A 24882-nucleotide genomic window follows, 5' to 3' on the forward strand; every position below is an offset into this window, starting at 1 on the left:
TTATACATCACTAAATTGGTTTTCACCTTTGCATTCAAAATGAATTTTATTTTACAGCCAATGTACTGCTATAAAGGGTTACACAACACAAAGGCATAGAGAATCTGGTCTTTATCAGAGATAAGAACATGAGTAGCTTTCAAGAATATTACAACTGGATAATAGAAGTATTTAAAAAAAAACAAATTAGAAAGGCTTTACAAGACATATTCAGATTTATATAACTGTATAATAATTATTAATTTCCCTTGATAGTTATAGCTACTTAATATTGGCAAGTATTCTAATTAGTTACCTCATCAAACAATTCCCATGGTGTCACTATTTAATTATTTTATTTTGCTTCAAAACTAATTGTTGCTATGGTTAAAAGCACTTGGACTAAAACAAAGAGTTTAAAACTCAGCATATCCAACAATTTCTATTGATAGACCAGAAACTTAGTCTAAGCAGAGAGCTTATAACCAAAGAAGAATTTAAATACCAAGATACTTAAAAATATTTAGCCTTGTTAATACTTCACATCCAAATTGTAAGCTGTGGTCTTATGGATTTGCTGAATTAATGTACAAGGTCAGAGTCCCTGAAGTCATTATCAAGCCAGTGTGAGTGCAAATGATGAGTAGAATTTCAATTATATATATATTCAGATAAATAAGAATTTTTATACAGAATTTAAAATGGAAACAGTTACCTATTTTAAACATTCTCTCCATGAATGATCTGATGGTAAACAGTTATTTTGTCATTCATTTTCCTTACACTGCTATGTAAAGCCCTGGGGAGCTAACATGAAAAATGAAGCAGGTCCTGTCTGTACAAATTTCCTGTGTAATTTTAAATACTCTGTAAGCATATAAATAACTTAGTTTAAAATGCCATAATAAAAAAAATATAATGTGGCCTTAAAAAAAATGAGACGTGGATATATTTTACTTAATGAAGTATAATTCATGAGAACAAATTTCTATATGAGAAAATGTGAAGCTGTGGAGACTTCCTCCTACTTTTCAGTAGAAGTGGGGCTGATTTCAGGCTTAAGAGACCAATGAGTCTGTCAGCCAAATAGCAAGTAACAGTAGGTACTGTCACATTGCTAGTCAATACACAGTAAGTGATGTTATTTGGACTCAAATTTGACATGTTTGAACTGAAAATTTCTATTGAGAGCTCCATCCTGTGTTATTGTGCACAAAGATTTTATGTATCTTTGCTTTTGTCACTCGGAATGACTGCCCAATAATTTTCTTTTTCTTTTGATTTTGTCAAAGTTCATCTTTTTTTTCCTCTTTTAGCATAGAACAACATGAGTGAAAAATCCAATGCAAATCAAACAATTAGCACCCTACAATCTAAGCTCATATAATCCTCCTAGATTCTGAAGGTAAGATTGAAGTCTTACATTTATCTCTATTTTCCCTTTAGTTACTAACAAGATGTAGACAAATACCATTGAGCTTTATTTATTAAAATGATAAATATTCAGAAATATCACAGTTCTAGAGAATTTTCACTTCATTAAAGTTTTTCTAGGAAACTTATATCTTTTGTGACTAATAATTCACAACTTCAAGGGAAAAGCAAAAATTTTTTGTTCCAGAGAAAACATTGAACAGCTATTGCAGACAATGAATGAACAATGACCCCCAACTAATATTTTGAGAACTGTCAATCTGTAAATTTTTTTCAGGACAGAATCACTAAGTTGATCAGAAGTTACTTTGTCCTATTAGGGAATATAAATGAAATTGATAAATGATGGTGCATGCTGACAGAGGAGGTGAAAAAATCCAGGCAAAACTTTTCTCTGTGGAGTACTTAAGTGGGTAAAAAATTTGGAAAATTAAATCATTTTATAGGATCATTACACTGATAGTAGCTTGATAATTCCTACAGGGACTCTGTACCAAAAAGCTTTTTCCAGCCAAGAAATGAGAAATTCTTTTGAAACTCCTAAAAACTTGGGAAAAGCTGGGCTGTATCCAGAATATGAATTCCCCTTGCACTAGTAACATCTTTTTACAGAGGGAGGAAAATCTGAAAACTTAAACAAAGCTTTCTCAATCCTACAATAATTGTATTTTTAAAACATAAACTAAGCCCATCTCTACACACTTCATCAAAGGCTGAGACCAGCATATCTCCTACATGCCAGGAAGAAATTCACAAGTTTGAGGCAGAGGTTTGATTGGTTATTAACAATTCAATGCTCAACAAAGCAGAATAAAGGTGTGAACTTTGGAGAATTCCCCCCTTTAGCTGCTATTCTAGTGCATAACTCAAGTCTGCAGAGGAAACTGCATAAGAAGAGGACTGGCACACTGAAAGTGCTGTAAATTGTGCACGGAGGATACAATATAGGAATGGAAAAACCTTACATTCTGGGGATGGGAAATAGATTATTCTCTCCCGTGGCACTGCTGCTGCCTTCACTATCCATGCTGTATCCACTGCCAAAGCTACTGGCTGATGAGCCAGTGGAGACAGAACTTTCTGCAGGTCGGTGATTAGCAGACCTTGCTGTACAGGGCAGGAACATTTGGTTACTAAAAACTTGTAAGACATCAGTACCACTGACATGAAGGAAAAATAAAAAAAGCAATTTATCAAAATCACATGCTGCAAACACTTTCACTTTTATATTTTTACATTCAAATATTGCTTTATCGTATTTTGCAGATGAAGTTTGTTTTCATAGAGAATAAGGTTCTCTGAACCAAATAGTACACCACCACATTTTTTTTCTCCAGTCATGTTAATAGTTCAAATCAACAGCCTGAAGGGAAAAAGAAAAAGACTGGGATAGAATGGTTAACACTGCTTTTCTGACTAAAGTGGCAGAAAACCAGTTTTTCATCTGAAACATTTCATACGATAATCTTGCAAAAATGAAAGCCCCAGTGGACCTTCCTCAAATTCTTTATGAAATGTTCTTTGCATTAGGTGATTTTGAGGAGAGGAGTTTGCAAAGATGTGCAAGCACACAACCTATAGTCACAGAGAATTTCCCCACCCCTCTTCAGACATAACACAGCTATGCATTATATTTCTCAACTGCTCCTACCCATCTGGATCTTTCTTACTACATGCATAGAATTTTAATGAACATAATTTGATGGGAGATGCCTTAATCAAATTTAATACCATTTGGTGTTAGAATACCATATGTTAGTTTTATTTCAGATTGCCTTATTTTGTGTTTTGTCATTACTGAACTACATGAACAAATCATCCAGTATTTTGCATTTTGCAAGTTGAGAAATACAAAGGAAAAAGGACACAGTGACATTACACATAGTAATTAATACAGGAACAATAGAGCTATTCTCATATTGAATAACACAATTGTCTGGGAATATTAATACAGATTTGGATTGTTTGGTTTTTTTTTTTTTTTTAATGTCCTCTAATACATCTGCTATTTTCATGTTTCATCTATTTCAACCTACTGAGCATATATACTGAAGATAGAAAATAATGTTTTGCAAAGTTATTTTTCTATGAAGACTTAATGAGGTTTTATGTTATTTTGCTGAACTGTGAAGCTCCTATGTAAGTAGTTAAAAGAGATTCTTCTTTAAAAATAAATTGGACAAGTATCTAGCTGGAATTTTAATAAGAGCCAGAGCCCCAACAGTGTCCTACTTTAAACTGGCAATCAATATTTTTTATGTCTGACTAACTGAATAATATTTTTGGTGAAGAAAGCTGCATGCTGCCTGATGTGGGAACAGGAAGCTGAGTGTAACTCCTCAAACATAATGCAAAAACAGGTGAGTAATTTGAACTAGAAGCAATAAATGAAGCAATTCTTATATCATCAATCCTTGAGCAATCCCAAGGAATTGGGATGAGGAATCCCTTATTCTCCATGGTGATTCTTCACTGGTAAACCAAGTTGTCACATAATTTTTTTCATCATTTCAACTCTATTAATCTCCTTTGTTCCACTACTGCCCACAGCCAGAAGTGGAATCTGTCAGTCTACGTTGTTTTCAGATAAAATGATTCTTTAGCTCTATTCCATGACTTCACACATTGATCATAGGCTGCCTTCTTGGATGTAAATACAACAGGAATAAATTTTAAAATCATGGTGTTATTAGCAGATACTCTCAATATCTCACCTGGAAGAAAGGCACCCTTGCTTTTCCAGAGAGACAGCCAGCTGGGGTGGCTGTGTGCAGTGGTTGCTCTACCACTTTCAGCTGGTGGTGCTGTGAGTGAATTCCTATGCCTGTGGTGACATGTCAGCAAAATGCTGCTGAGAAATGCTGAGCAAGAGTGATGCTTCAGAGAGGAGAGGCCAAGCTCTCTGTTATAACATATTATTGCCAGTTGCTCTGTATTTAACAGCCTGAATTGTGGCTCTCTGGTGCCTGTCCCAAACTGATTCATCACCTCAGTTCTCATTGTGTTTGCACAACTTGTATGTCTCCCAGTGTTTTCTGTGTGGAATTCTGAGGGTTCCTTTAGTTTAGGTTGTTTTGTTGCCTTTTTTTTTTTGTTCCATGGCATGATAACTGCCTCACAGGTGAGTACAAATGGGAGATCAACACATCTGCAAAACCCATGGAAGCCGAAACAATATTGTGCCAGCACAGAAAAGAATCTTCAGTTCTTCCCTTAGGCATGAATTTACTTAGTGTAGCATATATCTCCACCATAACATATGTGGCCTGAGTGGATCTTTCATATCTAGGATTTTTCTTTTTTTTTAATTGATTTTGCTGTAAAAACTAGTATTTCTTGTATCTTTACTGGTGGATTTCTAAAACCAATAAGAACCTAGAATTTAGTTCAATCCAGAAAAGCTTGAATGAAGCCTTTAGAAATGGGTTAGAAGTTTTGCTTCATCTATTTATAATCAACGCAGAGCTGTTTCTTTTGAAACAGCTGTACCCTAATTACACATTCAGTATGCTGTATTTTTAGTTTTTCTACTGTTTTCAACAATTCACATAATTTTCCATATTGATGTTTTTTTCCATATTGATGCTTTTTTCCATAAGGTCACTTCACTTGGTGAATGGTTATAATGGACCCAAGTTTAGATTCGTGACTGGATTTTGAAAATTCTAAAGTTTAATGTTATTCTTTTTTTTTCCTGTCTGCTCTGAAAGTAATGAATCACAGTGTCAGTTTGTGACAAGATATGAAATCCACAAATAGATTTACAGCTGGTTTCGTGACAAATTCAGAATCTGGATACAGAGATCATCTCATAACTTGTGAGACACCCACATTTTCTACGTCGGGATTTTTACAGATACATCTAGACCTCTAAGTTTCTGCTAGTTATGTACAAAACTTTGGAGTTCTGATGATGTGGCAATGCTTGCTGCCATGCAATATTTTCTCTAAGAGTTAGTATAACTATAGTTATAGTTTATTCTATGTGGAAAGATAGAACTGTTCCATGCTCTTATGTTCAAGAAACTAGTATACACACTCATTGGCAGTCTTGCCCTTCCTCATGCAAACATTGTCTTAGAAAATTTAGCAAGAAAGTCATTTCACTCTGTTGCTCCTCTAGTCTTACCAGTCTACATAAGGTCTGTGAAGTCCTGAAAGTGTCAGAACAATTTCCACCTTGCTCGGTCAATTGGGTTCATATCCACATAAAGGATGGACAACTACTGCTTTATATTTAGTTTTAATTTTACTTTTAAATATGATATCAGAGCAGGTTAATTCTGAGTTACAGAGCTTCTGCTTAGAGCTGCCTATGCTAGAAAATTCTTTAGTCCATGGATTTTGACAGCAAAGTTCTGGCAGGAGGTGCTTTGGTCTGTAGCATTTGAACAGTTTCATATGGATTCACTTGGGTCCAAAGATTAGAAATTGTCATCTGATATCACACAGGTGCCTGGAGCTACAAGGTGCTGTCTTGCTTTACAGAAATCTACAATGTTTATCTGAATAGAAATGCATTTGAAGGCACTTTTCATCATTTGAATATACCCAGAGTGTGTAAGAGCTGTGTTTCATTGCTTCCTTGCCCTTTGTTTTTGCAAATTATTCTCTGGCTGTTAAGCAATGCCCCCTCTGCAAACAATCCCAAACCCAACCAACCCAATAAGCAACTTTTAGAAACTCTTAGAAAGCTTAAAAAACTTTAAAAATATTTGTCAAAGGCAAGCTCTTGCTGTCAATTACATATGATTCTTAAAGCCTTACATTTTTAGAGAAAAGACTCTTCAGGCCTCAGCAGATGAAAGAGACAAAATTAACTGAAGGTCATTAGGCACCTTCATCTGGCCTCTCTCTGGGAGAAAGAAAATATCACTTCACCCCCTCCAGCCCTATTTCTGTAAACTCTTTACACAGTTTATCAGGTGTTTGGCACTTTCTAGGGACTGCAATATCATTATATGTGGGCTGCCCAGCCATTTAACTATGAAGAATAGAAATATGAAATGAAAGTTTAAAACCCTAATACGAGCTGCTTTCTCTGAAATAGGGCACAGATTTTCCTATTATAAAAAGCTATTGTTGTGGTTTGATTTAATTTTCATCTGTTAATCCTATTTTAGCTGGTAGTTCCCTCGATGAGATGAAATGTTCTCTACTTGGAATAGGTGTTAATGGGTACATATGTCACATTTAGTAGTTTGAAATGTGGTGTTAATGCTGCCTCTGAGTGATTCTGTTAAACTGCCTGTTTTACAGGCTCTGGCATGAGCAAAATTTCAGGTCAATCATTCTAGTGAATGATATATAAATGAGTTGGAAAAGTTCTCAACTGCTTGCAGTAATTATTTCAGGTTCCAATAAAGTGGATGATAATTCTATACCTGGTGTAGGACCAGGGTTTTCAAAAAAATTATAAAGGTTAGACAGATACCTTTTGTACTCTGCATGGTTTACAGGAAGAAGAAAAAAATTCAACAGAATGATGTTTGGGTGTGATAAATTCAACCCTTATGCCTTTTGGGAAAAGAATTGCTGATTCAATAATGGAGGTTAGCACTGACCTCACATTTTAGCTGCATCTTTTTATTTATACTTTTTAAAATTATTATTAGTATGGCAAAAATATGTATTTGCTTATACTTTGGCTGATGGACCCAGTTAGAAAAAAGACCTTTAGAATCAAGAAAAATGTGTAAGCCATGCTTTAGTATGAAGAAAATATCATATTAAAATCAGTAAGAGAGGAAAGCTTGGAAGGCATATGATTTCACTTAATCTTTCAGAAAAGTCTTTTTTCAACAGGCAACAGAGAAGATCCTTTGTTAAAAGTTAATACAGGGAAGATAGATCATTCACACAAGACCTATAACCAGGAGCTACTAAATCAGTCAGCAGGAAAATGGAAAAAATCCAGCACTCTCAGCCACTCCAGCCATTCTCCTACAGTGAATGGATGTTTTGTTAAGACTTAAATTTTAAAAAGTTGACTCTACAGTTCTGTGGTTCATATGAGGGAAAGAACAGACTCAACCAGCACTTTCTCCTGGTGAATAAACTGTAGATGCTCCCCTTTTCCAGTTTCTGTCTAGAAACAGAATTACACTGTCAAAACATTGGGAATGATGGTTCTGTTTGTGAACCAAACAGGAGGAGGGAAAAACGCCTTCAAGTGTGGATTCAGGATTAAGTTTCCTCAATTGGCCTCTAATTACTTGAAAGAAATTGTCCTTTTAACTGTCCATCTTCTGAGAAACTCTGTGTGACAAAAAAGGCTGAAAGCATCACCCTGAGTCCTCTCAAAGAGATGCAAGCCCATGGGAGAAGGTGAGAGCACCCATCTGCTGTGTGTAACTTTCTGATGACCAACAGGCTGGGCATCTCATGCAGTGTCTTTTGGCAGAAGTTTGGCTGTCCTTCACTCTCAGTAGCCTTGTGTTTCAAGTGCTCCAACCTCAAAGTGCCTCAAATGCCAGTTTTCCTGTTCTCATGAAGTGTTTGCTAGCATCAAAAGGAAGAGCTGCTCCAGCTTGCTCAGTTAGGGTAAAAGTGTTTTTGGAACTGCTTGTTGCATCTTTTGTGAACTGGCAACAGATTGGGAATTCATAAACAACTGGTGATCAAACACATCTACCTCAGGTCAGCCAAGATAGTTTATTTTCCTAATGGTCCCTCATACTGAACAGAACTTTAAGCCACGGTGTCACCCATCTCAGCCACAGCTGTATATTAGACATGGATTTGACTGTATACTGAGCAGGGATACTTTGTGAAAGTTCAAGACAACCCTTTACAGACAAATTTACCATTTGAGATGAGTAACAGAAGAAAAACACATTTCTTAAACTGTACTGAAGTAATTTCTTTACCCAGGAAAGCAATTTAGATGAAATAACTTTCCATGCACTCTGTAGGGTTAGTCTACCCTACAGAATGTTGAAAAAATACTTTTGAAATAAGAGTTATCAAATGAAGAAGCTGAGCAATTCTCTGAAATTACATGTCAGTTTAAAATGGTGAAAGAGTAAATAGCAGGAATAACCAATGCAAAATGGGCCAACTATTAGATTGGAACAAGGTTGAAAAGACATTCTCTGCTATCTGCAGAGATTGGGGACAAACTGTTCTTGTTTTGATAGTGATTCTTGGAAATGGGTTATTTGGAGCAATATGAAGGCCCATTTAACTTGGAAATTAAGAAACTAGTGACATGAGTCACTAAACAGCTTTGGGCTATAAATTATATAAGTGTGAAGGAAATATCCTAAAATAATGTAGGAAATTAAAACATGGCATTGCCTATTAAATGTGTGAAAATGGATACAGACCAAAAGAGATCCCAAATTAGCAGGTATTTGGAACCACAATCATATCCAATTCAGAATTATGTAACCTAGGAATCAATTTCCTTTCATTCCATTGTTGCTAAAGCCAGCAAACAGAACTTAGTGATAAGGAAAATTCATATAAATTTTAATTTCTTCAAGCTAAGTGGCTAGAAATTACACTGTGCTGGCTCAGACTTGTATCGGGTTGTACAGTGATGACAATGTCTTGATGCAAGCATCACATCACATTTCTGTGTAACTTTAACCTATTATGCTGACACTTAAGTGAACTTGTGTCAAAGTTGTTGGCTCAAGACAGTTATAAGCAGGTGTGCTACCTTTTGAACGAGAGTGTTTTAAACAGGCATTCTTTGAGATGTTTAAATTGATAGGCTTAATTGGGTACCATTCTGAAAATGCTGAGGTAGAGTTTTGAAACTGGAGGTATTCTAGCTAACAATATCATCTCTGAGAGTAGATCTCCCCCAGCCAGTAAAATCCCTTGACATACAACTGTTTGGAAAAGCTGTTGTGTCATGATGGGAAATGCATAATGTAAAAGATGAAATCTTCTCTATGAAATCCTGTGGGGCTCCATTTTCTCCCATCCTCCTTACCCCCACCTCCCTCACCCCACCATTTTCAGTGACATGTGCCAGAGGATGTTTTAAGGAAATGTGATTTTAAGGTGGTAGAAGTTTGATCTTGAAAAAAATCTCTCCATTATTGAAAATTAGACAGAAATCCCTGTAGAATTATAATGCTGGTATTACCTTAAATTAACAGGGGTGTTTGGATCTTTAACAGAAACACATGGCCATTTCTCTAGATCTTTAACATTTGCTACCTAGTTCAGGTGAGTATAGCAGTGTTTTTATTGTTGCAGGTTGATTGTTTGGTCAGGTTAATGTGAGCCAAATAGAAGTTGCCTATGGCATCCATCAACAAAAGATATACAAGCAATAGCATATTGACCTGTAGCTTCTTTTTCATGTGTCTGTTGGAAAGAATAAAAGATGTATAGGGCTACAATGATGTTGAGACTTAAATTCACTTACTGAGCTACTTACTATTTAAATATTAATTTACTGTTCTTCAAAGATGCTAGGAAGGTTTGAAATGAATTTCTAGAAATTCTCTTATTTGGTCATAAAGTAATGGATTTTTGTTCACCCTTGGATATTCTAAAGTAATAAAGGAATTGATTTTTCATAGCACAATCATTGTCCTTTAGGGGAAAAGCTGGCATCTTTTTCTCTGCAAAGGACAAACCAATCAAATTTCTACTATGGTGAGGCAGAAGTAGTCCACCTTTCTGCTTAACACAGATGCTGAAGTTTTTTTCAGTTCCTTGTCTTTCTTATTAATTTTATTGAAAGGTATTAAAACTAAAGCATGTTATTCATTCCTTTAAATCTATAAGCTATGTTTGAAAAGACTTTTTTATATAAAATCAGTAAAAATTATATTCCAAATACACCTACTCTTTCATATGCATGTATCCAGAGAACTGGTGGTGTTCTGAATAATCATTCAACTTTTCAAGTATCTGAAGAATTCTAAAATAGTTTATTTTAAACATAACTGACCTACCAAGAAAATTCCATATAATGAGAAGATCCTTTTGTGGGATAAGTTACTGACTGAAAAGGTGGTGGACTGATTCACACCATTTCTAAAACTGACTCATCTGGTGGATAAACTCTTAATACACAAATTTATGTTGAAGGGAATGTACATAATTTTAAGTGAATGTGTAATTGGAAATGATTCATATATTGCACAAAACCTAAATCAAATTAACTCCAGCTGTCCTCTGACTTGGATCCCTTGCAACTTCTGCCTTCAAAGAGTTGGCTCTGAAATTTTATTGTTCCTCTCTGAGGGATGTGATTGGAAATTGTAGCATGCAGTTGGTTTCTTTGTAGATCACACTCTTATCTCTCATGGGCAATGACAAAATTATACTTCAGGGTTTATTTTTAATTAACTGCTGTAGCTGACTGTTGGATTTTACAAAGGTTCTCAGCAAAAACCTATGTTTTTTGTTGCATCTTCACCTTAATTTTAAAGCAGATTGATTTAAATACATTTTTTACTCTGTAAAAGGAATACAGAAACAATTCATTTCAACAAAAAAATGACAAAAGACCTTTGTTTTCACAAAATATGCTATTTATGCTATAGGTTCTGATCTTGTTTGGTTCTTGTTTGGTTCATAAATATGCTATTTATGCTATAGGTTCTGATCTTCTCTTTCTGGTGATTTCCTTGTTACTTCTCAAAGGACACACAATTGATAACTGACAAAATAGACTCAATAGAAAGGGTCCTAGGAATCAGAAGTACAGAAGGATTTCTCTGAGACATTGTCAGAATGACTGAGGATCCTTGTCTTGCTTGGTTTGTTGTTTTTTTTCTAGAGCCAGTTCAATTCAAGAGAAAAAATGGAGCTATTGAGAGGCAAGATCAAAGGAGGACACTTTTTCTAAGGGTTATCTCAGGCATAGAAGGACTTCACAGCATAGAATCATTTCCATCACCTTTGTGTACTTAGGCTGAAAAAACCCAAACAATTCCTCTAAATATGCTGTTGTTTAATAAATGCACAGAGAAATAGCTGTGGTAAAAAAATAATAATAATGTTGTGTATTATCTGTAATGTCTTCCTTAGTAAAGGGCTTTGAGACACAGTAACAAAAAATTACTAACTTGCCAAGATGACTGTTCAGTCATTAAAACCAGTTCCTAAGGTGTCCTTTTGCAGCTACCAATAAAGCAGGGTATAATGGAGGTGGGTACCACAAACATGCATCATCCCTTTAGGAATGAACTTGGAAACTGATGATGCCCTGATTTTCATAGTTCACAATGAAGGTGAAATATCTCCTTTCTTTATCATCTCTTCATCCCACAAAAAAGTCCATAAGTTGGAAGCTGTTTTGAGTATCTTTGGTGCTTTTTCCATTAGAGGTTATAGACTCATCTCATTTTACTTTCATACTCCACAAAACTGCAGTGAAATCATCTTGCTTTTCATTCCTGCTAAAAGCCATGAGAGTCATTAACCTCAAAATGGTAACTACTGGCTCACCTCATCTGAATAAATTTGGACAAACTATCTTTGGAACAACAAAGAAAAGCTAAAACATCTCACAGGTCTGAAACCAGACTTGTAAGCATTGTGTAGGTGACCAAGCATTGTGTATATTTGTCAGAAGTAAAAAGACAAAAGTATTACATGTCTTCATAACAATTTTAACCTTTTTTATATATTATTGTGGACTCTTATTACTATAATGTGGACTCTTATTATTTATAATGTGGACTCTTATTCCCATAACAAGAATATTCCAATATTCCAATATTGCTGAGCCAAGTACATATCAGTATATATTCTTTTTGCACTTTTAAAATTAAAGAAGATAGAATAACAGTTTCTTGGCACAGGTACTTGAAGCCAACAGACTCACTGTTTCTTATAAATTGATATCTAAACCTTATATATTTAACCTTACATCACAAGCGAAATGTTTTGCATTACCTATCAATGTGAAAAGGCATCACCACAGGGCTATGTGTCTGTGATAAAACTCGACAGACACAACATCTCAAAAGACCATAAGAGTCATTTAGATTTGAATGGTCTACCCCCCAGGAGTGGTATGCAGTTTTCAGACATGATGCCTGAGCTTGACCACAACATTTCCTGGTTCTGCCTGAGCTGACTATCTAGATTTGAGCTATAGAATAATAAAATAAATGTGTGTGTGTGTGTGTTTGTATAAATACCTGGATTTATGGAAGAACTCTAAAGGCTCTCCTAAGAAAAAAATTTGTCACTTCTAAATATGCTTAAAAAGACCTGTTACTTTTGCCCTGTTTATTAGTTGTTTTAACATCACACTAGTTGTCCAAATGACTTGTTGCCTTTTATTGTCTAAAGTACCATTTCTTCTTTCTCTCCTGTACCCCTCAGCCAGCTTATATTGCCCAATGTGTGCAATGGTGTTGACAGCAAAACCTTCAATGCATCTTGAGAGCTTAGGAAGGGATTACAGCACAAAAGAACATCTAGGAGTTCAGTCAGTACATTTATTTGGATTATCCCTCAGATTCCATGGAAATAAACAAGATGCTCCAGAAGTCAAAAGAACAGTGGCAATTTGAACTGATTGAGATTCTGGCTCTTTATTTGTGATGAGGGAATAAATTGATGATATGTGGTATTACAGGTGCCTACAAGTAGAAAATAATTTTTAAAGATGCTGATACGAAAATTATCAAGAGATTGAGCTATACATGGATCAAAACTCCTTTCCTTTCCACTGGTGGTTCGAAAAATTCTCTATGCTAATAACTGTTGATATGACAATTGTGTTGGAAGAGGAAACAGGAACTGTTATTGTCCCAATTACATTTTTAGAAACAAAAATGTGCAGTTAGGTTTTTGTCACAATACAAGAAATGTCCAATCATGCTTAAGCAGACCAGCTTGGATGCATGCTTTTTATTAGGCAACAACATGAGCAAAGCTATACTACTTTTCAACAGAATTCCAAGTACTCCAGTGGAATGGAAGTGCACACATTTGTTGTTTCATAATGCTTCTTAGCACAGTTTTTCATGATGGATTTATGCGCTGATAGGTGGAAAAATCAAGCAGAGTTCTTGATTCATGTTAACATTTACAGCACTTAATGGAGGGGTAAAATAAATAATTAAATATCGCAATGAATTAGTCGACATGGCAAGAAGTTTTTGGGATGTAGTTGGTTTCTTGACCATGTCTTTCTGCTCACCTCCTTCAGGCTTGACTGGTCCATCAGACATCACTTTCCTGAGGGCTAGTTGGCTTTGGTCTTTGTTGTCATTGGCTGGTGGAGGCAGATTGTCAGACTGAGTTCTTTGAATAGGGAGGACTCCTGCTATGCTGTGTCTGTGCTGCTTCCTGGCATGATTAGACTGACCGCTTTTATGTGCTGCTGTGGCAGTGTGGGTGAAATGGAAACCCAGAGTATGTATCCTCAGATGGAACCAGCTTAAATGTTATTCATGCAAACAGAAGTGGTTTTTTTTTCTGTACTTAAGTAAGTAGTGTTTTCAAACACCAAAGAGACACCACATGCACAGCATTAAAGAGTATCAAAACTGGCTGTTTCTGTATTAATGACAGTGAAGACAAGGGAAATAATTTTCCCCCAGTTTTGCATTTTACCATGGTGAGTTTATGGCATATCAACAAATCCTAAAGACAAACACAATGACTTCACAGTCAGAGAGATTTAATTTGCCATCAAGTAAACCCTCAGCTAGCAATCAGATTATACTGGTCTGAAGTATACTCTGGAGAGTAATCCTTTTGAGTGGAATAGTTTTAATTTATTTTAACCTATTTGAAGTTGTCAGATGAAATCTACCTTGACCCTTAATCAATCCATGGTAAAAATCTACTTAAAAAATTGAACTCTGACACCTGACTTAGCCCTCAACTCCCTTTGAGTTTGCTAACTTGACAACATTGTTGAAATCTGATGTTGTTAGTGGCTCTGTGTTTTTAATGGTTTTGCAATTATTGTGTTTAATGTTTTTATTGTATTTCTGTTCTGCTCATCACTAACACAATCTTATCTGAGATATAAAGAAAGTTGCCTTATATTTCCTTTCCAAGAAAAAAAATAAAATAGATATTTACAGTCATGTTTCAAAAATAGAAATCTCAGCCATGTAGTTAAAAAAAAGTTTCTTTAACTTCAAATCTTCTTTTGTGTATATAGTACTGTCCTTCATGATAACTACTTATAGATACATCCTGTGGTCTCAGTCTTGTATGCAATTTGAAGAGCTGGCAGTTGCATCTCTGCAGGTTTTGATTATTTCATTGGTAGGTATTTAGTGACACCAAAACACAATGGACTTCTCTGTGTCATGCACAACCATGGAACATCATGGACCATGAGTGAAGGGACTGATGGAGAAACAGCCAGTTTCACTGCAGTCTTTATAAAATAAATAAATAACTAAATAAATAAAAGACTTCTAAATACAAGAGTATATTGTAATTATATGTATTCACACACAGGCACACAAAGAAAGACATTGAACAGAGTGAGCACAGTGTGCCAAGAACTGAAAAAGAAAAAAAAGAAAAATAGCCGAAAAGGGAAGGACAGCAGGGAAAAAGGCAACAGATGAACATTAAGCTGCCATGCTGAGGAATTTATTTGCGTCTTTTACTTGGTTGAAGGCGAAGCTGCTGCACAGCTGCTTCAGCAGCGGCGATGGCTGCCCCAGCGTCTTCAAGGTGGGTTTGAGTGACGCTGGTTTTGCTTTGGCTGCGAGAGGGACCGTGAGAGCGGAGGTGGCCTTCGGAAGAAGACTTGGAGCTCCCTGGGCTGCTGTGGGATTTCTCAATGGTGGGCACCTGCATGTCTACCAGGAAAATGAAGAAGTACAACTCTTGCATTTATTAAAAACAAACATTTTCATTCTCTTTCTCATGACTGGTCTCTCTAGCTGAATTCCAGAACAAGGAACAAAGATTAAGCTGTGCCTTTCCATTTAAAGCATCAGGATATATCACGATTAGGAAACTCTTATAAAACATTATTTTCTACTTCCCCGCTGTTACCTGGCCCAGAGAATAATTTATTTAGTATTAGTTTTTTTATCACCTGTGAATTAGACCTCCTGTGCTGGTTCAGACTGGTGGAATGATGGCATGGTGCTTTCCACTTTCTGTTCTCTAGTATGTCGAGGCTAAGCAGCATCACCTACACCAGCACCAAACACTTAGCAAAAGCAAGTCATTTTATCCTGAATAGTGCCAGCAGGACAATCACAGCCTAGCTTACAATATCTTTTATACTTACCTCTCATTCAGACAGACATCTTATATAGACACCAGTCCCTGGCAAAATGTTAAACAGAGAAATAGAGAGGAGATGGAGCACAGTCTTGTTCCTCTGGGGCTCTCATCTGGATTGTAGATGGACACAATTTGTTTTTTGCTTTGATAGTACACATAATGTGTTTTAAGAGAGCACCTGTCCACTGACTACTTAGTATAAAAAAAAGAATTAGAGATAAATTTCTTGAACCAGGAGACACTGAGATCAATTCTGCTTTTGTAAACATTAGTATATTTCTACTGTATCAGCTCCACTGATTTCCAATACAACTGAGATGTGCTACAATCCATTATCATTGACTGGAAATGCATATGCATTATTGCAGCATAATTGTTGTTCTATAAAATATAAATGTGGCATTTTCAGAAGAAAAAAAATCCATAGAATATTTAAGGAACATGAAAAATAGAAAGCTAAATATGTATTGAGTTTGCCCAAGGCTATCAAGAAAATCAAAGGGGCACAGAATCTATAGCAGATGTGCAAAGCACATCTAGAGTAGTAGTAGAGTCTGTATGCTGCTGTTTTAAGGACATAATTGCTCAGTAAGCTGGCTGGCAAGATTGAGACAACTGAAACCTTGTCTCCAACTAATCACAGAGATAAATGAATTTTTAATAAAAATTTATACAAACTTCATACCAGTATCTTTATTTTTCTATTAGAACTTACACATAGCAAAGGTTTACACATCATCTGGGAAAACATTTCGTATCAGGTGCACCAAGTCATTCCTACCCTTGGAGGGGTCCGGGAAGATTCCATGACTTCTGCTCTTGATGACAGATGGTTTTGGAGATTGCTGGCTACTCTTTTCAGAATGAGATTTCCCATGATCTATGTTTTCACTCTGTTCTTTAAGAGGATACCACCGAGGAGTGTTGTCAAGCTGAGAGATGCTGGATAACTCAATCAATACCTACAAATAAATCAAAGTATAATATATGGCCTGTATCTTACCTATTTGTGATTGCATACAGCAGAAGAGACTAGAGCTGTGTTGTCAGAAGTTCCAATCAGGTGTAAGAGTGAAGGGGATAAGGCTCTGTGCTGACAGATTCAGGACTCTCTGGGCATGCTGTGACCCCAAACCCAGATGCAGTAGCATATTGATATGTCTGAACCAAAAAGTCTCCTCACCAGAACCTCAGTCAGGACTGTGAGCTGAGTCTTTTGATTGTGGCATAGCTCCACACAAAGACAGCTGGGCAGTTTAGAGGGCAGCTTGTCAGCACTAGCTTGACAGCTACAGTAAAAAGACATTAAAAAGACATTAAAAAGACATCCAGCTATTCTGCCTCTGTACAGACATTTTCTAATAGGAGAAGCAAGCAGTATAATTTCCTCCCTTTTAGCAGTGCTTTTAAGGGGGGAAATAGTTGCATATTTGCCTTTATTGAGGTCTTCAATAATATGAGGCTCGTGCTTCTTGAGTCTTTAAAAAATCTACATATGCAGAAGTAGCAACAAAAAGAAAAAACAGGGTTACTCTTGCACTTGATTAAAATAATAGAATTCAACTGATCATTTAGGCACCTAAACATTGCTGAGGGAAAAAACAGGAGGTGCAATGGTAATGTGGAAATGAAACAAATAAACTGGCTAAATAACCTGCAAACATTGTAGATGAAAACTGCTCTAAGCCACCTTCATTGTTAGCAGGACTTTGGTGAAATTTCTTTAAAAAAATAGATGCAAAAAAAAAAAAACCAAAAAGAGCATTGGCACCAAAAAGAGCCATACTTTCTTAATAAGCTTGCAGTTGAAAGGGCCCTAGGGATGTAAAGTACTGAAATTCATCACAGAATCTTGAAGGCAGGAAGGGCAAAAATAGATTTGCAACTGGCTCTAAATGGTTAAAACTAATGTCAGGTAGGGAAGTTTTAAAACTTCTAGACATATAAAATGTGCAATTACCTCAGGGAACAATGTTTTTGTCACTTTACTATAAGACCCTTAATTAAAGAAAGCCTCTTCAAGTATAGGGATGGGGAAGTCTCCTAAAAACTGATGGTTTCTAGGTTAAAAGCCTTTTTTCCTTTCAGTTTTATAGGCTGTCTATGATCTGCCTTGGTCTTTCTGGTTAGACCTATAATCAGTCTTAACAGATGAACTCTTTAGCATGCTCCCTTTTTTGGTTTTTAGTCAAGCTTTGAAAATGCCTTGGGAGAGAGCATGGCTGAGGATTGCTGCCAAAGGGGGAGGCTGGGGGCTCTGCTTTGTAGGAAAGGTTTCACTTTCCATGGATATGGACCTTGATGTGCCACATCTGATGCTATGGTGCAGGATTCCTCTGGACAGCCTGATGCTGAGATACACTGGATAGCCTTTTCTGTTGCTTTTTCCCCTAAATAACTGCTTTCACAATTTAAAAATAATTAAAAAAAAAAAGTAGTTCTAGAGGTTGAAGAAAGTTTGAAGGGGAAAGGCTTAAATCTTCATGTAGAAGCAGTTGCTAGAGCATCCCTTTTCTAAATGTAATAAAAAACCAAGGATGTAAATATTCAGTAAAGCCCTGCATTTGGAAAAACATGCTGAACTCAATAAGAATATGGACACAGGATGCAGGAAATAAGTAATCATGTAGCAGCTTCCTATACATTTATTTTAGTAATTGTTCAAATAGTGACACTGATTGCTCAGTTTGGTAGTTACACAAAGGGGAACTGAAGCTGAACTGTGTGGTTTTTTTTGCAGAATTCAAATGTAGAATGAGCCCAGATACTCCCAGTTACTCTGCATGAGAGATCGATTTTCCTGGGCTTCTGTTTTTAATTATAATATTTATTTGTAAATACATCTTTAATTATTTTTATTTCATATTTATTGCTGGTAATTCTGTATTTTATGTGCATATGCTTGTTTATTTGTTTTTTAAAGACAAATCCTTTTCCCCATGAGCACTCATCTTATTTATTATTAGTTATAAGATTATATTTTGCCTTCATTCATACTTTACTAATGATATTACTTTTTCAGAATGTTAAAAAATGAGACTGATCAGCAAGACTAAAGTGCTCATACTTGAAGATACTTGTGCATGTGTTAAAATATGGTTTGATGGCAGAATTTAATCCTTTAATCATTTACAAAGACTAATACGTCCTCAACCTTCCTATGTTATGGTAAAATCAAGTCAGGCAGCTTTCAGTCATAAAAAGAATTTCCCCTGGAGTCACTTTGAATGTTTTTGCTATCTCACACTCAAAAAAAGTATTAATTTTCAGCAAATTAACAGTTTTTTGGGTCCTAAATTAGCTTGCCCCCAGTTAATCAAGATGAAAGGGATTTATCTTTCACATCTACATTAAAGAAACCGTGACCATTTGCTAAGAAGACAACAGTAAAACTGGGATGGGATGTAAAAAACAGTTTTACTTAACACATGTACCATACCTTGAAAGAGAAGAGTCTCCACATAACACCCTGCAGTTATTAGTAGTAGAGAGGAAGAAATAAGATACTCACTTCACCGAGGAAGTCATTTGAGGAAAATCTATCATAATCCCACACAGTCACTTCCAGTGTTTTCTTTTTCAGCTGCAATTCAAGGAAAAGGATAATTAAATTCATTAACTTCAGATCAAGTCTTTCTGGTGGTTTCTATAGATTATTTCCTCCATGTATCCTTTTTCATAGGATAAGGTATTTTCATGGTAATTTTCACCATTTCACCAACCTTGTTCTGAGAAAAATAATTTGACACTATTATTTGTTATCAAACCAGATGGGCTGGGGCTTGGCCTTGTTTTAGGAATTCCCACAAGTTGTTCTGGGCAGAATTTATGTCCACTACAAGAGTCAAACTTATTTTTAAGGCCCCATCTTTTATTCCTGCAGCTTTTCTCATCACCAGATCTGTCTGAATGCAGACATCTGCCTGAAGTGCATTTGAGTGTGAATTTCAAATGAATGATATCAAACACCCTCTTTACATAACCTCATCTGTGAAGACCAGGCTTTAATGCCTGCAGAATTCAGTGTAGTCAGTGAGAGTCTGCAAGTGATCCAGGCATGCAGACAGGTTGTATTGCTGGGTATTAATGGCACCTGTCAAAACCCATTATCTGCAGATCTTGTTAGGCATGATAGCTGCCCACTCTTCTGCTGGGCACAGTAAGAAACAAATAATCTTTATATGACAAGAGAGCACAAGACAGAGAAACTGTTGACCAAAGCAGTTGACCTTATTGTAAGGACTGACCTGAGCCTTTTTCCAGGTCTCTGAGGACATGTAGGGGCAGGATTGATTACTGATTTTGTGTGCTAGGGCAAAAGGCTATAAGGTGGCTGCAAAGGCAGTAATAAATTCATGTGGCTTGAAAGAAAATCCTGCAGGTTGTAGGGTGTCTGCAAAGTCAGGCTGAGAAGTTATAAATGAAGAATGCAAGCGTTACTGAGGAAAAGAGGACTCTTCACATACTTGAATTAAAGAATTCAGAAGATGAATTCTTATGTGATAGTTGAGGTCATCATCCTAACAGGAGCAACCTGTCACTCACTGCTCTGTTAATTGGCTGCTGGTCACAGAGGGACAGCAAAGGATCAAGTCATTGCTCAAAATGATCACTATACCAACCATTGTACATATTGCATATACCTGCAATGAAAGCACTCTTGGCTATTTACAGCACCACAGAATATTCTGAGCTGGCAGTGACTCACAAGGATCATTGAGTGCAACTCTTAAGTGGATGGTCTGTACACCCAGGATCAAACCCACAACCTTGGTGTTGTGATGATCTCATCAATTTCCCTCCATTGCCCCTTCTCTTCATCCAGACTAAAACAGTTCCCAGCAACCTGCAATTGCCTTTAAGTGATAATTTAATCTCATCATTATGTATTCAGAATATCATCTGCTCCCAGCCAACTTTGGAAAAATGCACAACTATGCAAAGCCAATGTCTATGAAAAGAAAATTTAAATCAGCACATCCTGGAAAACCCACACAAAGGGGAATTAAACTATTTCTAGCATCAACAATGTACTCTTTAAGCACACAACAGCATGACTTGAAACCTAAGATTTAAAAAAAAAATATTTGAGAGCAATTCTTTAATCTTTCTGTTTTATTCTTACATAATTAAGCAATAGTTTTAAGCATTCATTTAAAAAAAATATCCTGCAAGAATGAACAAAAAGATTATTTTTGAAAATTTCTTATCTAATATTTCTAAAGCTGATTTCCTTGACTGAATAAAATAACTTTTCTTTGCTGTTCCAAGACAGCATTGAAACTGCAACACAAAAAATAACCTGAAAAAGTGAGCTGAGCACCCATTGGCCCATGATGCTTTTGGCTTCCTGAAAGATACAATTTTCTGCCAGGTGCTATATTAAGTATATGTATTTTTACCATGGAAATAAGGGATGGCACAAATACTTTTCAGAAATGTATTGTCACAGTTGTTGCTATTTTGAGAGGAGATTTCTTCTTGATGACTGTGCAAGGACAGAGACAAAAATGTATAAACCCAGGAAATGGGGGAAAAACTCCTAAGGTTTGAAGAATTTTTGGCAGAAAGGGGAAAAAAGAAAAGAATTTCAAATGACTGCAGCCGTACTTTGCTAGCTTCTTTGCAATAATGTGATAATAAAATTGTGATGAAAACTTACAGTACTCTATACTTTGCAAAATCTGTTTTAAGCCTTTTAGTTTAATAAAGCTTTTATAAAATATTATGACAATGAAAAACCATGGAAAGACCTTTATCAGGGAGAGTGCATGAAATGAGTTTCAAAGCAGAGCAAATTTGCCTCTCTGAAGATACATCTGTGTGCCACCATGGTGGCAAAGAGCACTAAATGGCTGCTGATTTCAAAAGCAGCCATTTCACCATCCCAGTTCTGCCTTCCTGCATAAGGGTTCTGCCTTACATCAATCAGGTTTAGGTTGTGAATCCTGAAGTTCTGATGCTCATCAGGAATATGACAGATAGCAATACTGAGATACAGATAGCAAAACCTTTATCTGTCTGACCATGGCTTTCTGCAAGTGGGCAATGTACCAACAGGAAAATGAGTACCACAAAAAAGAAGGAGCACAGTTTTCACATCTTGGGAATGTCATCTGAGTCCCAAACATACTCTGAAAAAAAGTGCTAACCAAGCAATTTCAGTCTTAGAATTGTGGAAAAAAAAAGTAGCAATGAATAAAATAAATAAAAATCCACCTAGAAGCACATTACTGCATGTGAACTCCAGTTAGCTTTAGGCTGTCTGGGGACAGCCATATTTTAAAGAAAATGAAGGAATTTGCAGAAACAGCCAATGTGCAAATATTGTCTCTCATGGAAGGCATAACCAACCCCACAGGTACAGACGGGCTTGTTTCTCATTGTAAATGTCTGGATGTTATGGATAGTGTCTGCCTGTGTAGCTAAATATGCACTAATTAAAATATTCAACACATATTCCTTGAAAATTTCATACTAGGATTTGCATTAGGAAAGAAGTAATTTGAATGCATCTTGTTTTTTCCTCTATGCTAAAAGCATATTACTATATTTACTTCAGAAATAATACAAAATATTGTAATTTCAGTCAGGATGTTTGATGAGTAGAAATTAATGTATTAGGTAATCCATTACAGTTATTTTTGCTTACATTTCATATTTAACATTTTATTGTTCTCTGTATTGATGTACTTTGGTACATGGGAGCACAAAAAGACTTTTTATAGGTCACGTAGGAACTTACTTTCTTTTGCCCTAGATATTAAGTAAGACTTAAATACCAACACCTTACTGATTCATACAAAAGATTTCCTTACTTTTGGAAATAAGACATAAGCTTCTACATCACTCGAAGATTTTGAAAATATTACTCTTTCTAAATATATTGCCTTCAAATTACAGGCATAAGTTACAGCAAAACTATTTGCTTTGTGGAATTATTTCATATAAGTAAATGTTTTTATTTGCTTTCTGGCAAGTAAGAAGTTGAGGTAAAGAAAGCCACTCCTTACAGTATGGTCATACCAATGGTGTCACCTGCAACAGAACTTACATCTTTTATCATCTTCTCCTAAATTATTCTAATGCTTTCTTTCTTGCTCTCAGTAGGTATTGGACTTGAGTTAGCAATTACTGCACAACATTTGTCATATTTGTACTCAGCCTTCCTCTCAAATTTTAACTATTTCTACTTTATTCCTTAACAAAACCCTTAAATTACTAAATATTCACAGTTTAATTTATTTTTTCTGCAACTGTCAAAGCAAAATTTGCTATAAATGTGATAAAACTAATCATTCTGACCTTGAAAAAGTCTGTTTCATTTCAAAGAGTGATCTATTTCCAATAATTATTTTCACTTTAATTTCAACTATTTTATGAAAGAGAAAAGGAAAATAAAAAATTGTACAACCAACTAAAGTCTAGACAGTGACGTTATAAGAACTATATTAGGAAATATTTAATAATACTTATTTGCTGTCTGCAAGCAATGCATGCTTTGATGGAGAGAAAAAAGCATGGGGGAAAGGAAATATTTCTTTGAAGAAATGCTGTTTATAAAAATTCATGAATTCATGTTTGAATGCGACTGCTAACTCCGTGTAACAGTGTGTGATGCAGTTTTACTTGTTTGGTGAACAGGACTCTCATTCTCAGTCTAATGCAATTATTGTCTTGTATTTCTATTTCTATCTGTAACTATTTTGAAATATAGATTTGTGAGTGTTATGAGTACAAATGATGGTCTCTTACATGGTGAGAGTTCTTCAGACTGTGGAGGACACTCATCAGCAGCATTGAATTATTTGTGATTTAGAAATGTGCTTCACTGTAGATTCTCTAAGCCAGGTCATGGAATTTTGTAGTAGAAAAGTCACACACACTGGTGTCTTAGCAGTAGATACAAGCCATGGAAAGGTGTGGAGGGAAACAGTGCTCTCTGCACACAGTTCTGTGTGACAAGATGCTTAAATGTAAAAGAAATGTGGTGCTCAAATGAAGTTTACACAGTTAAAACCATAAACACTGCATAAGTCTCAGGGGAAGACAAAAGGAGGGGATTTGCAAATAGAAAGCAAAAATATAAAGTATTCAACATGCAAGCTGAAGGCAAATTGGATCAAATAATGGTCCAAAAACTGACATCAAAGATACAAGATTTTTTCTTGTCATAAAAATCAGTGTCTGGGAAATCCTAGATTAATATCATTATCTGTTTGCAAAGCACCAAACAGCCACTGAATTTACAACATCCCAGCACTCTTAATAACAGCTCTGTGAAATGTCACAGCAGAACCCCCAAGCAAATTAAGAAAACACAAGAATCTTTCTTAGATGAAAACTGAGTTTGGAAATATGAAGAAAACTTAGGATTTATATTGCAATTAGGCAAACACCAGTGTGGTTTTTTTCTGATGCTTTAATTGTCAAATAGCTACCATTTATAAAAGCCTGCATGAAGCAGTAAGAAAATCCCCTAAAACCACTAACTACAATAGGACATCTCTGAAGGAAATCTGAGCTATGCTATTAAATCTACACGTTTAGATTACATGAGCAACAAGGCAATTCCCTCTATGGGAAGGGATTTGTTCCATGCAAAAATGAGTGTTTTAATCTATGTTCCTTTCAATGGACCAGAAGTAAGAAAAATGAAATTCTAAATTGGGAAGATTGTATTGAGGTCTTGGGGTTGTGATGCAGAAGAATATTAAAAGCATTGGGAACTCTATTCACTAAAGGGCTTTTTTACAAGCACTGAAAGATTAAATGGCCGTGTAAAGTGAAGTTGAAAGTATCAAGAACAAAACAGAAAGAAAGGCAAAAAGATTCAGGACTGCATTAAAATCCAGTACTCTATAAAACACACTTCATAATTCTAAAAAATTTAACTGATCATTATTTTGCCAATTATATCTTTTTTCAAATTGGCAAAAAGTCCTTTATGAGAAGAGATGGAGGAGTAGAGGAATCAATTGCTTCACATTGCTTCAGAAGCACAGCTGGAGTTAGGAAGCCACCAAGAAACAGAGAAGACTCTGCAGACATCCTTCCCAGATGTGAGTTAAATCTTTCTATGACAAGGAAATCAAATATCTTCTATTTTTTTTCATGTGATTAATGAAATTGGTGATAAATAGAAAAATGTATATCTATGTTTTATACATATTTTAAAAAAACATGGTAGGAACTGTGCTTTGTGTTAGCTTGCATGGCTGTTGGAACAAAGAGTGACTATGATTTCTGCATCTACTTCAGAAACTTATGTCT

General features: G+C 35.7%; 2 protein-coding genes across 41 annotated transcripts in view; one reads left to right on the top strand and one right to left on the bottom strand.

Moving 5' to 3' along the window:
• LOC143694170 (uncharacterized) overlaps positions 1 to 16291 on the top strand; it is a 42290-nt gene extending 25999 nt beyond the window's left edge. For 4 of the 34 annotated variants that reach the window (XM_077179161.1, XM_077179160.1, XM_077179159.1 and 1 more), the window contains one exon: positions 11165 to 16291. In XM_077179161.1, coding sequence (XP_077035276.1) covers positions 11165 to 11298 — 134 coding nt within the window. In that variant the 3' untranslated portion in view covers positions 11299 to 16291. Of the gene's footprint in view, positions 1 to 1295; positions 1385 to 3704; positions 3774 to 5123; positions 5367 to 7218; positions 7741 to 9527; positions 9598 to 11164 lie in introns of all 34 variants that reach the window. The other 30 variants (XM_077179194.1, XM_077179193.1, XM_077179163.1 and 27 more) reach the window with 27 other exon arrangements.
• Positions 1 to 24882, bottom strand: part of PCLO (piccolo presynaptic cytomatrix protein) — a 324118-nt gene that overhangs the window by 46210 nt on the left and 253026 nt on the right. For 3 of the 7 annotated variants that reach the window (XM_077179156.1, XM_077179152.1, XM_054631650.2), the window contains exons 18-22: positions 19121 to 19192; positions 16391 to 16571; positions 14979 to 15173; positions 13544 to 13726; positions 2379 to 2520 (exon numbers count right to left, since the gene is read on the bottom strand). In XM_077179156.1, the coding sequence (XP_077035271.1) occupies positions 2379 to 2520; positions 13544 to 13726; positions 14979 to 15173; positions 16391 to 16571; positions 19121 to 19192 (773 nt within the window). The remainder of the gene's footprint in view (positions 1 to 2378; positions 2521 to 13543; positions 13727 to 14978; positions 15174 to 16390; positions 16572 to 19120; positions 19193 to 24882) is intronic. The other 4 variants (XM_077179155.1, XM_077179154.1, XM_077179153.1 and 1 more) reach the window with 3 other exon arrangements.

Source organism: Agelaius phoeniceus, chromosome 5 (assembly GCF_051311805.1).
Source record: "Agelaius phoeniceus isolate bAgePho1 chromosome 5, bAgePho1.hap1, whole genome shotgun sequence".
Classification (NCBI taxonomy): domain Eukaryota; kingdom Metazoa; phylum Chordata; class Aves; order Passeriformes; family Icteridae; genus Agelaius; species Agelaius phoeniceus.